This window comes from Coregonus clupeaformis, unplaced genomic scaffold (assembly GCF_020615455.1).
Source record: "Coregonus clupeaformis isolate EN_2021a unplaced genomic scaffold, ASM2061545v1 scaf1680, whole genome shotgun sequence".
In the NCBI taxonomy this organism is placed as follows: domain Eukaryota; kingdom Metazoa; phylum Chordata; class Actinopteri; order Salmoniformes; family Salmonidae; genus Coregonus; species Coregonus clupeaformis.
The window spans coordinates 86,861-100,297 of NW_025535134.1; the positions used below are offsets into that span (position 1 = coordinate 86,861).

At 42.7% G+C, this 13,437-nt stretch overlaps 1 protein-coding gene across 2 annotated transcripts; it reads left to right on the forward strand.

The window, feature by feature from the left end:
* Positions 1 to 5,424: 5,424 nt before the first annotated feature.
* Positions 5,425 to 12,732, forward strand: zgc:153292 (uncharacterized protein LOC100003014 homolog). Of its 2 annotated transcripts, XM_045218606.1 has the most exons (13): positions 5,425 to 5,678; positions 5,968 to 6,170; positions 6,311 to 6,343; positions 6,567 to 6,670; positions 6,799 to 6,913; positions 7,027 to 7,065; positions 7,159 to 7,212; positions 7,387 to 7,620; positions 7,770 to 7,876; positions 7,957 to 8,122; positions 8,232 to 8,310; positions 11,477 to 11,920; positions 12,272 to 12,732. In XM_045218606.1, the coding sequence occupies exons 2-13, from the start codon at positions 6,015 to 6,017 to the stop codon at positions 12,397 to 12,399; spliced, it is 1,659 nt and encodes a 552-aa protein (XP_045074541.1). In that variant the 5' UTR covers positions 5,425 to 5,678; positions 5,968 to 6,014; the 3' UTR covers positions 12,400 to 12,732. The 2 variants fall into 2 exon arrangements, with proteins under 2 accessions (XP_045074541.1, XP_041735375.2); XM_041879441.2 differs by having other exon boundaries at positions 5,428 to 5,678; positions 11,477 to 12,732.
* The last annotated feature ends 705 nt before the right edge of the window (positions 12,733 to 13,437 follow it).

Consider the following 13,437-nt stretch of genomic DNA (forward strand, 5'->3'; position numbering starts at 1 on the left):
TAGGATTTGTTGCATTTATTGCTATAGTCATTAATTGTACTTCACAGAAACAACGGAAATCCCAGAAGAGTGATTTGGTGGTAGCAGCAACAGAGAAGATTTTGGATGTCAGAGATTTTAGTGCAGAATAACTACTACAGGGGGTTTTGAGAGAAGGAGTTACATCCTCCCAGGCCGACGGTCTGGTGTTGGATCTGTCAGGGCCAAAGTAGTGGGAAGGGGTGGTGGGTTTGTTGGGGATAGTGGCAGGGTTGCCATGTGTGAGCTTTTCCCGGAAAATATGGCTACTTTGAAAACGATGTCGCGGGTGAAAATGTATTGGTTGTGGGATGCGCGCAGTACGGAGTATGGAGCGCAGTACGCACACATCGTTACAAGTAGGCTATTTAGGTTGTCATTATGGAGACCTATTTCCAACCCCTTTTCCATAAAACATTAACGCGCTAGAATTGATGCGCATCAAGAAATAACGGAGACGAAGCAAAGGAAAACGACTTTAGGAGCTCTAGAGCCCATTAGATAAATTCGTTTGGAGGTGGTTTAAACTGCATTCTTATATCAACTTTGCTTATGGAAAACCATAGCAAGCGAAGGATTTTTCGCATGCTCACTGGAAATTTGAAATGGAAGTCATGGAACGCCCTCGCGTGCTTCTGTTATAGTATAAAGTCCACAATAAAACTGACATTAAATGTGAAGAATGATAGCCTACATGTGCATCTGTTGGCCATCAAGTAGCCTATTAATTTCTATGCCTATGTAGGCTACTGTAACCTACCATTTCATACAATAAATATGTTGAAATGACGATATCACTGGAGTCATTGTAAATGAGTTTATGCCACTTGTGTAGCCTACCTGGAGCTGGCAAACGGATTTAATAAATAGCCTATAACTTCAGTTTATTGTTGTTGTAGCCTTGTGTTATCATGCAATTATTAATGTCCATGTTAAGTTAATGAAATTGGACGTTACCAATTGTGATCATGGTCACAGTTCTATCGCAATTGCTGATCAGCTGTTATTAGATTGAAGGTAACAGTCCGTCGAATTAGGCTACATGTAACAAAACAACAACACTGGCTGTTGTTGACAAGCATAGGCCTATTCGGTTCATATCCATATTATTAATATTTGATTCAGTGATTGAAATTATAACCCCATTATCAGTAGCCTATTCCAGCAGGGCAACATTAGCACTTCCTACCTCGAAATCACCACCATGTTGAATAAATTGTCAATTTGAACAAAGCAAACTGCTAAATCATTCATTTTACATCTTGCCTACATCTTGCCTAGGTTACTGTAGGCTATCTGAAATTAGATGTAGGCCTATCAGGGGCTGTAGTCTACCTGCATCTAGCTAATCATAAACCCAGATTTGAGTCAGTAGGCCTAGCCTTTGCCGATTGAAATGACTAGTCAATCTCCCAAATAGGCCATTTATAACGGTTTGTAGTCTTAACATCTGGCACATAATGAAGTCACAATTGCCCGAAAATTGCCTAACATTCGTTTTTTTAAAGTTTGTCCAAGTGTTTCTTGCATAGAGATTTCGAGATCCTCTGTCCAATTTTCATCCCTCAAACTCTGGGTGGTTCAAGCCCTGAATGCTGATTGGCTGAAAGCTGTGGCATATCAGACCCTATACCACAGGTATGACAAAAAATATTTTTACTGTTCTAATTACGTTGGTAACCAGTTTAAAATATCAGTAAGGCACCTCTGGGGTTTGTGGTATATGGCCAATATACCACAGCTAATGGCTGTATCCAGGCACTCTGCGTTGTGTAATGCATAAAGAACAGCCTTTAGCCGTGTTATATTGGCCATATAGCCTACCACACCTCCCCGGGCCTTATTGCTTAATCATAGCAGTCAAATAGTTAAATCGACATCCATTGATGGAAAATGATCTGGCGATTTTAATGAGGGCGAATTATAATTTATCTTGCGACATATTGAAATTCCTTTATTAGTCACCGTAGCTCTCAATAATTATTGTTTTGATGGAAAAACGAATTTAGCTTCTTATGTCGTTACAAGTTACGTTGATATTCCTTCTTAATAAGCTCGATAATGTTATGGAAAAAGGGTTTATTGGCTAAATGTGGCAACTCCCCTTGCTGCATAATATATATATTTTTTAACTAGATTTCAGGCCATGTGGCCGGGTTTTGTGTGGTCATTGGCGAGACATTTGTTTGACCTGGCAACCCTGAATAGTGGCGTTTATGAAGCGTTAGATCAGGGGTATTCAACAAAATTTAAAAAAGGTCCAGTTAGAGAAAATGTTTTGAAGCAAAGGTCCAGAAGATCATAATGTCTAACAATTTAGTGGTATATATATTTAAGTAGCCTAGTAGTTCTGAATGTAATCAATAACTGACCGTCTAATCAAATTAATTCAGTACAATTCAAAAACTTGTTGACAATATTTATTATCACGAAACATAGAACTGAACATTAGGGTTGTCCTCGACTAAAGAAATTCTTAGTCGACTAACACTTATATGAGTTTGTCGACTAATCGATTAGTTGATTTAATCGACAGAGCTGTGCAAGACTAGAAAAGCGCAATATAAATGTAGTTAATTAACCATCTGTAAAACTGAGTTTCTCCGAAATTAATCCTGCAAAAGCACCACTTTAAATCTTGTGTTCACCAGAAATGTTCTCATAAGTTACTTGGAAATGAGTAATTAAGCATGAATAAGCATAAAAAATGACTTATCGACTAAAGAAATCTTAGTCGACTAAGACCAAAACGACCGATTAGTCGACTAATCGACTAAGAGGGGCAGCCCTACTGAACATATATGTATGACTGTAGATATGTACAATGTGCTCTCATTAATTAACTAAATAAAACTAGGGCTGCATGTCAAAATAAGAGAAAATAAATAAAATGTGAAAATTGTGCATTTTCAAAAAAAAGTGCTTAACTTCAGAAAAATAATATAAAGGGAGGAAAAGTTTGAATTTCCCCTTTTCTGTTTCACATCTTGACTCAACAGTCTCAACCAATTTTACAAATAATACATCTCAACAGATCTTAACAATTGAACAGTTTTAGAGTATCACTTTCTTCCCCTCATATCCCACTCCACCATGTTTTTGCTCAGTGAGAGAATTGAGCTTTAGCCTGTCTTGCCAGAATTTTAAACCTGGGCTTGAATGGAGTCAGGGCCATTCTCATACACATGTGAAGGTGCTCATTGGTGAGCCTGGAACGATATTTAGTTTTAATTATGTTCATTGTGGAGAAAGCTGCCTCGCAGTTGTATGTGGAGCCAAACATGGTCAAGATGTATAGGGCTACTTTCCTCAGACCCGGGAAAGCAGTCTCAGGGACCATTTGGAACCAGAAAGTGGAAGGGTCAGTTCTTACAAACTGCTCTTTCAGGGCCACATCTGCTTGGAGATCAACCAATTGCATCTGGAGAGACCCAGCATTTACCCATTTAAAGTGCTGTGTGACTTCCTTTGAGAACCCCCTGACATCTGTGATCAGAAATGGGTTCTGAATGAACATGGTGAGCTGCTCTCCAAAGCTGAAGCTGTCAAAACGGTTGCTGAAGTTTACAATCAGCTTATCAATAAAATCAACAAAAGAAGACAAATCTCTCTGTCCCTGAACCTGTTCCTGCACTGCTGGGAAGTGTACACAGTCTCCCTGCAGGTCTTCCTTGAACACTTCAAGTTTCCTCTGAAAGGAGCGAACAGCTGTCATCAGTTCACAAATTGAATTGTCCTTGCCCTGTAGCCTCAAATTCAGTTCATTCAGATGTGACGTGATGTCAACCAAAAAGGCCACATTATCCATCCATTTCTCATTTTCTAAAAAGAGAGAAAACTGTGTTGCCTTCTGACTGCTTAGCTCTGCCAAAAAGATGCTAATTCCCTCCTGATGGACCAAAAGCGCTCTAGCACCCTGCCTTTGCTGAGCCATCTCACATTGTTGTGCAGCAAAAGATCATCAGCATTGGCATCAACTTCTCTGAGGAATTCCCTAAGCATGCGATGCTGGTAGGAAGAGGATGCCCTGAGAAAATTTATCATTTTCATCATTGTATTCATCACCTCAGCATGCTCATCTGACAGGGAGGCACAGAGGACAGATTGATGAATGATGCAATGGTAAGATAAAAGCTCAGGATTGTCCCCTTTCAGTCTTGCTACAGCTCCTTTTTCTTTCCCTATCATAGAAGGGGGCTCCATCTGTGGTTATTGAAACCACTTGTTTTGGCTCTATTCCTCTTTTTGTTAACATCTCCTTAATGGCCAGGTAGATATCCTCTCCTCTTGTACTGGTCTGAAGGGGAGTGACACCTAACATGTCTTCACAGAATGTTTTCTGGGCTGTGTTGAAAAACCTGGCAAACACTAACAGCTGAGCATTGTCACATATGTCAGTGGACTCATCCACAGCTAAGCCTACACATGGTGCCTTATGCATGGCTTCATCTAGCTGGGTTAGCACATCCTGAGTTAATATTTCACTTTTCTTTGTGGCAGATGATGCTGACATGGGAATTTGCTTTATTTTATCACAAAGCTCATTTTTTTGTTTTCCCTCAAGTAGTGTTTCAGCTACTGCACTCATGCATTCTTTGACAACCCCTCCATCTGTAAATGGCTTTTTGTGTTTACCCAAAATCCAAGAAACTCTGAGGGAACACTCAAGAGCACGTTGTTGGGCAGTGAATGTGTTGCTCAGGATCCTGGTGGAGTCTGTCCATTCTGGATTAAATGCTCTGTTTTCATTGTCCACTTTTCTTTTTTTGGAGAGTGCCATTTGTTCCTTATTTTCTCTAACTGTTACCCTTTTTCTGCCTCACTCGTCTGTTTCGCTCCCTTTCTCCGTCTCACTCATATTTTCGTCAACTTTCTCCGTCTCACTCGTATTTTCCTCAGCTTTCTCCGGCACACTCGTCTGTATCTCTCCCTTTCTCCGTCTCATTCGTCTGTTTCTCACTCGTCTGTTTCGTTCCCTTTCTCCGTCTCATTCGTCTGTTTTCGCTCCCTTTGTTTTCTACATATATCTCTATCTTTTTAATCCGACTTTCTTTTCCTTGGTAACTTGCCTCTAAAACTCTCATCTGTCTGCACTGTAGAGTCCCAATGTTTACCGCCAGGAATGCAAAGACTTCATTGGCTGAGTGGTATCACGTGGGATCGCTTAACTCACATGCAATTGGTCGGTGAGTTTCCTCATTCACAAAATGAGTACCGTAAAGACTACAAAAGCTGTGCATATTAAAATAGAAGCGCCCCGTCAGGTTTTAATTCATAATCTTTTGTTTTGGTCCGGGTCCGTATGGGACGGCTTCTGGGTCCGGATCCGGACCGCGGTCCGCCTGTTAGTGACCTATGCGTTAGATGGTGGTGCATTTAATTTTTCCCCATTCTACTTTTTTGTGAATACATTTTGCAATTCACACTCCAACCTGTGGAAGGCAGCAAGTCTGCCGGAAAACCACACGAAGAAGAACAAGAACAAGCCGTGTAAAAACCATTAACATCCGGCGGCATCATCACCTTTGAGAGCGGTTAGCTAGCTAGTTGTCCCGCGAATTTTATATTTGTTCATTTCACACAGCGATAAAAATGCCAACACTGTGTTCAGCATACAACTGCAAAAATCGCGGTCCCAAAGCTGATGTAGGATTTTTTAGGTAAGTTTTACCGTCTTGCTCGAGAGCCACGTTAACGTTATAGATGCCTACTACGTTACGGTAGCTAGCTATCTAGCTAACTATGGTAGCTAAAGTAAAAGTTCGCGCTAGCTAGCTAGTACAAATAGTGTGCAGGAGAACCTATTACAAAAAAATCTTAGCTAGCTCGATTCTATGTTCTTTTGCGATGCTGTTCTCTTAGAAATCTACATAATTTTTGGATTTACTGTTCATCATTTGATACTATTGTGATAACAATTTGCTGGTGTATTAATGTTTTTGGTAACAGTTTCCCCAAAAAATGACCCTGAAAGACGCAAACGATGGATTATTAATATGAAGTGGAAAGACTGGAATCCGCAACACCACCACCGTGTGTGCTCCATTCACTTCGAAGACAAATACATTTGCCGGATGGACAAACGTCAACGGCTCACGCCAGATGCAGTCCCGACCATTTTTGACTTCCCAGAAAATTTTCAAAAGAAGAAGGTACGCAGCAACCGAACAATTGATCTAGCTAGCTATATCCCAAAGTCAGTAGAACTAACTACACAAATAACACGGTGTTTTATAAAATATTTAGCATCTAGTAAACGTGTGATTTCAAAATAAATGTGTTCCTTCTACAGGCATCCATCCACCCACAGAGTAGAAGAGCCAGGGTAAGGCACAGGGAGAGGCTAATAACTCATTGGCTATATTTGGCATCACACATGGCACGTTAGTGTCCATCTTGATATTGTATTGCATTTGATGTAGCTCTGCTATGTTTTCACTTGGTAAGTGAAGCATTGATATGGAAATGCATAGCCTAGACACGGTACGTTTTAAAGTACATGCGTCCACGCAGTAATGGTGGTCATTCTCTTTGTTTTTTGCATGCAGAGTGATGGGTTGCCAGTGAAGTATACTGCTGCCCCTGCTGTTACAGTGGCTGAACCTGTCACAACACCAAGCCCCACCATCACATCGACTAAAGACTCTACTAAGTAAATAACCTTGTGAATTTAATCATGTTCTTGCCCTTTTTGGAATGCACAACGTCACTGTAGAGCAGTATGGTTTCTACCTGTGTTGTAGTGCTTGCTTTTTATATTGTCAACTTCTGTTTTTGAAGGATCAGAGCTCCAGAAAAAGTGACCTCTAAAAGTTGGTATATCCACGTAGATGAAGAAATCCAAATGGCTGAATCCCTCCCAGGTTTCTTCCACAGTGACTACTGTCTACCACACGTGAGTGTCTCTAGGTGGTCTGATTGGACTATTGCTTTGCCAGATATACAAGGATTATTTACTGGGCTTTTGTAGTAGACATTTTCTAAAATTTTCCTCATTGATCTTTGCAGAGTATTCGCTGGGGATTCAAAGATGATGTTGCCCCGAAGGTAAGTTCTTTACTCACTGGAATAACCAATAGCTTATGCTACATACCAGTAGCTTATGCTAAGAATTTGATAAACAGTACACATTATTTTCAGGTGGCATGTGAGAACATGGAGTTCCAACTTCCACCCCTCAAGCACATAATAGAGGTAATGAAGGATGTATAAACATTCAGTCTCTAATACAGGGCTAGGAATAGAGCCTCCAACAAGTTGATCATTGATTCATTGGCCTGTCTTTTTTGAATATGTCTCACTCTGGATCTAAAACCTATAAGAATATCATTAAAACAGTACTATACATTGTCTCCCATTCTTACCCAGATCACAGAGGCATGGGAGTGGCTGGGTATGGACATCAGAGGGCCGCTGCCCCTAACACCGAACGGACACCAGTACGTTCTGACCTTGACAGACTTCTACTCCAAATGGGTGGAGGCCTTCCCTCTGAGAGGTTGTAGCTCTACTGAGGTGGCACAGCATGTAGCTGAAGTTATCTCTCACTTTGGTTTCCCCTTTGGAATCCTTGTTCGACTGAAGAGGAAGTTTACCAGTAAGGTGAGGCAAAATATATTTTGTGACATACTTACTGTTACACATACCTTGCTACAATCTCGAAGTTGGTTCATATATGCAGTAGCGGTCACTAGGTCAAGAGTGGTTCATTAGACAATCGTATGAGCTGTTTACATTTATTCATGTTTCAGATCAACCTTGCCTTGAACAGTCATCTGAAGCTGAGGGGGTTCTCTCTCTTATACCGCCATCGGCAAGTTGGATCATTGGATCTGGCCACACAGACCCTGATCAGCAGGTTTGTGTTTTAGACACATTCCTTTCTATGGTGTTTAATTTCATACTCAACTTTGACCATGGTGGCCTTCACCCCAACAGGATGGTGTCTGATCTTGTGAAAGACCATCCAGACAACTGGGATGTCTGCCTCCCTGCAAAGGTGTTTAGCCTGTGTTTCAAGGAGCATCCCAAGACCAAGCAGAGGCCTTTCTCTCTGCTGTGCTGCAAAGGACCACAGCCGGTCACCACCCCCAGGGATCTGTCTGTAAGTTTACACTCTGTGGTTATAGCTAATAAATGTAAGCTCTTATCATAATGGATTGCATTTCAATTGAATGGGTGTGTTTCTGCCTGTCCTCCTATATTTCCTACAGTTCAGTCCTGCAGAGCTCAGAGAGAGTTCCTTTGCAATCCAGTCCACTCAAGAGAGTGGGCATGACACTGATGCGCAAGGTGAGTGCAATCCCTGTACTATACGATATATCACACACTGCAGTGATAGTTAAAGGGATACTTCGGGATTTTGGCAGTGTCAGATGAACTTGTGGATACCATTTTTATGTCTCTGTGTCCTGTATGAAGGAAGTTGGAGGTAGTTTTGCGAGCCAACGCTAACTAAGTAAAAAGGAAATAGTAACACAATAAAAACTATGAGGCTATATACAAGGAGTACCAGTACCGAGTCAATGTGCAGGGGTACAATGTAGTTGAGGTAATACATTATGTATGTGTGGAAAGGGGTGAAAGTGACTAGGCAGTCAAGATTGATGATAAACAGAGTAGCAGCAGCGTATGTGAAGAGTAAGTGTGTGTGGCGTCAATATGCATGTGTTTTGTGTGGGTAGAGCCTAGTGAGTGTGCATATAGCCAGTACAAGGGAGTCAGTGCAAAACAATTAAGAAAAATAAATAATAAAGGGGGTCAATGTAAATGGTCCGGGTAGCCATTTGATTTACTGTTAAGCAGTCTCGTGGCTTGGGGAGTAGAAGCTGTTAAGGTGCGTTTTGGTCCCAGACTTGGCGCTCCGGTACCGCTTGCCATAGAGAGAAGCAGAGCAGAGAGAAGTCTATGACTTGGGTGGCTGGAGTCTTTGAAATTGTTTAGGGCCTTCCTCTGTCACCACCTGGTATAGAGTTCCTGGATGGCAGGGAGTTCGGTCCCAGTGATGTACTGGGCTGTACGCACTACCCTCTGTAGCGCCTTGCGGTTGAGTACCGAGCAGTTGCCATACAAAGCAGTCAAGATACTCTCAATGGTGCAGCTGTAGAACCTTTTGAGGATCTGAGGGCCCATGCCAAGCCTCCTGAGGGGGAAGAGGCATTGTCGTGCCCTCTTCACGACTGTTGCTGCGCTTGGACCATGATAGGTCCTTAGTGATGTGGACAACCAGGAACTTGAGGCTCTCGACCCGCTCCACTACAGCCCCGTCGACGTGAATGGGGGTGTGTTCGGCCCTCCGTTTCCTGTAGTCCACGATAAGCTCCTTTGTTTTGCCCACGTTGAGGGAGAAGTTATTGTCCTGCCAGGTCTCTGACCTCCCTATAGGCTTTCTCATCGTCGTTGGTGATCAGGCCTACCACCATTACATTACTCTTATCCAGAGCGACTTACAGTTAGTGACTGCATACATGTTATTTTTTACTGGCCCCCGGTGGGAAATGAACCCACATCCCTGCCGGCCAAACCCTCCCCTACCTTGGACGACGCTGGACCAATTGTGCACCGCCCATGGGTCTCCCGGTCGCGGCCGGCTGCGACAGAGCCTGGACTCGAACCAGGATCTCTAGTGGCACAGCTAGCACTGCGCCACTCGGGAGTACACACAGGGAGTACACCATGTCATCTGCAAACTTAATGATGGTGTTGGAGTCATGCGCTGCCACGCAGTCGTGGGTGAACAGGGAGTACAGGAGGGGACTGAGCACACGCCCCCGTGTTAAGGGTCAACGTGGCAGATTTGTTGTTGCCTACCCTCACCACCTGGGGGCGGCCCATCAGGAAGTCCAGGATCCAGTTGCAGAGGGAGGTGTTTAGTCCCAGGGTCCTTAGCTTAGTGATGAGCTTGGAGGGCACTATGGTATTGAATGCTGAGGTGTAGTAAATGAACAGCATTCTCACGTAGGTGTTCCTTTTGTCCAGGTGGGAAAGGGCAGTGTGGATTGCAATAGAGATTGCGTCATCTGTGGATCTGTTGGAGCGGTATGCGAATTGGAGTGGGTACAAGGTGTCTGGGATGATGGTGTTGACGTGAGCCATGACCAGCCTTTCAAAGCATTTCATGGCTACAGGTGTGAGTGCTACGGGGCGGTAGTCATTTAGACAGGTTACCTTAGCGTTCTTAGGCACAGGGACTATGGAAGTTTGCTTAAAACATGTAGGTATTACAGACTGGGTCAGAGAGGGGTTGAAGATGTCAGCGCATACTCTGAGTATGCGTCCTGGTAATCCGTCTGGCCCTGCGACCTTTTGAATGTTAACCTGTTAAAGGTCTTATAGGAGGTGATAATACAGTCGTCCTGAACAGCTGGTGCTCTCACGCATGGTTCATTGTTGCTTGCCTCGAAGCGAGCATAGCATGCATTTGAGCATAGAAGGCAATTAGCTCGTCTGGTAGGCTCATGTCACAGGGCAGCTCATGGCTGGGTTTCTCTTTGTGATTGTTTGCAAGCCCTGCCACATCCGACGAGAGTCAGAGATGGTGTAGTAGGATTCGATCTTAGTCCTTTATTGACACTTTGCCTGTTTGATGGTTCGTCGGAGGGCGCAGGGGGATTTCTTATTAGTCGCCGGATTAGTGTCCTGCTCCTTGAAAGAGGCAGCTCTAGCCTTTAGCTCAGTGGGGATGTTGCCTGTAATCCATGGCTTCTGGTTGGGTATGTACGGTCACTGTGGGGACAACATTGTCGATGCACTTATTAATGAAGCCGGTAACTGGTAAACTCCTCAATGCCGTCGGATGAATCCCGGAACATATTCCATCCAGTCTGCTAGCGAAATAGTGCTGTAGTTTAGCATCCGCTTCATCTGACCACTTCCATATTGAGCGCATCACTGGTGCTTCCTGTTTGAGTTTTGGCTTGTAAACAGGAATCAGGAGGATAGAGTTATGGACCAATTTGCCAAATGGAGGGCGGGGGAGAGCTTTGTAAGCATCTCTGTGTGTGGAGTAAAGGTGATCTAGAGGTGACATGCTGGTAAAACGAATTTCAGTTTTCCTGCATTCAAATCACCAGCATCTGTATGAGGATTTTCTTGTTTGCTTTTGGTCCTATACAGCTGGTTGAGTGCGGTCTTAGTGCCAGCATCGGTTTGTGGTGGTAAATAGACAGCTATGAAAAAAATACAGAAACACTTTTGGTAAATAGTATGGTCTACAGCTTATCGTGAGATATAACTCAGGCGAGCAGAACCTTGAGACTTACTTAATATTAGAGATCTCGCACCAGCTGTTACAGTTCAGACTTTCCTAAAGAGGTTTTGGAATAACTTGGTGTCAACATATTTATTGTTCAAGTGAGTACTTTGATTGTTAACTGTTCTATATTGTAGTTGTCTTTTATGGTATGTTACTAACATAATTGTAATTTGTTGATCATATTGTGTTTATCTGTAATTACAGACATGGTTGGCATTGAATCTGGGAAGGAAACGGCTGGAAAGAGCACAGTTACGAGGGTCTCCTTTTTTAGGAGCAACACCGATGGTAACACTGATGGTAACACAGACGGTCACCCCAACAGTAACACAGACAGTAACGGTAACCCCAACAGTAACACAGACGGTAATCCCAACACCAACACAGACAGTAACACAGACGGTCACCCCAACAGTAACACAGACAGTAATATGTATGGTAACCCCAACAACAACAGTAGCACGGACGGTAACCCTAACACCGACAGTTGCACAGACTGTAATATGGACGGTAACCCCAACAGTAACACAGACGGTCAACCCAACAGTAACACAGACGGTAACCCTAACACCGACAGTTGCACAGACTGTAATATGGACGGTAACCCCAACAGTAGCACAGACGGTAACCCCAACAGTAACACGGATGGTAACCCCAACAACAGTAGCACGGACGGTAACACCAACCGTAACACAGACGGTAATCCCAACACCAACACAGACAGTAACACAGACGGTCACCCCAACAGTAACACAGACAGTAATATGTATGGTAACCCCAACAACAACAGTAGCACGGACGGTAACCCCAACACAGACAGTAACACGGACGGTCAACCCAACAGTAACACGGACGGTAACCCCAACACCAACAGTATCACGGACGGTAACACCAACAGTAACACGGACGGTCAACCCAACAGTAACACAGACGGTAACCCTAACACCGACAGTTGCACAGACTGTAATATGGACGGTAACCCCAACAGTAGCACGGATGGTAACCCCAACAACAGTAGCACGGACGGTAACACCAACCGTAACACAGACGGGAATCCTAACACCAACACAGACGGTAACCCCAACAGTGAGCGATCCTCTGAAGATAATCATGCCATGGAAAACTGAAGAATTGATTGGATGAGTGCTCTATCAGTCATGTTGATATCTTTTTGGGGGGAGTAGTTATTATTTATTGTTTTGATCATTTTGATTAGAAACACTTGTCTTTTATGGTTCAGTGTTTGGCTGGTGTACTGTGTCATGATTGTTACACAAGAGCATGCTAGCAGAGATGTCTGTGTGGGTCAGGAGTTTATGAACCACCAACTGGATCAATTCAAAATCAGCCAAAACATCATGCATAGCAGCATAGATGATGGATTAGTGATAAGCTTATCCTAAAATCAATGTCTTTATTTTACACTGTGATCTGTTTTTCAGTAAATGAATCCAAACATGCATTATTGCAGTACATTATTTTAGTGTAGACATTTTCACCTAACATGATTGTAGCATATACTGTAGATATTTTCACCTTACATGATCTTGGAAAAATCCACTTGAACGCCCCTCCGACTGGTAATTAGTAGTAGGAAACTTCTATCATCCATGAGCTCGGACTTCTCCCACATGCTGACCTCTGACATCACATACTAAGGAAATTACCTTGATAACAGCATTTTTGGCAGTTAAATGCAACAAAACATTATTTATAAAAAGCAATCTTGTTATTGTTTTTGAACACATTTGTTTACAGTCATGATAGCTGTACTTTTAGTTTATGGTTGAAGCAGCTTGTTGGCCATTAGCCAATCGGCGAGTTCAAACCTTGTGAATGTATCTAACAGGTATTTATGACTTCCCAACTGGTAAATACCACCTTCCCACTTGGTTATGAACTCAGGATTATTCAAGGTATTTAACATTTATTTTTAAATGCCTTGAATAAGATAATGAATTTTATCTTGAAGCAACATTTGTCGTGTTCTTTCCCCCCAAAAAATGTAATTTGTTTATACAAAGATACTTGCATGCTTCATAATGTATTTATTATGGGTCTCTTCATTGTAGAGGATGCCGGAGTTTTAACAAAATGTACAATTATGAAACATTCTCAAAACAAAGCGAATAATAATATATGCCATTAGCACCTTATCCAAGCGA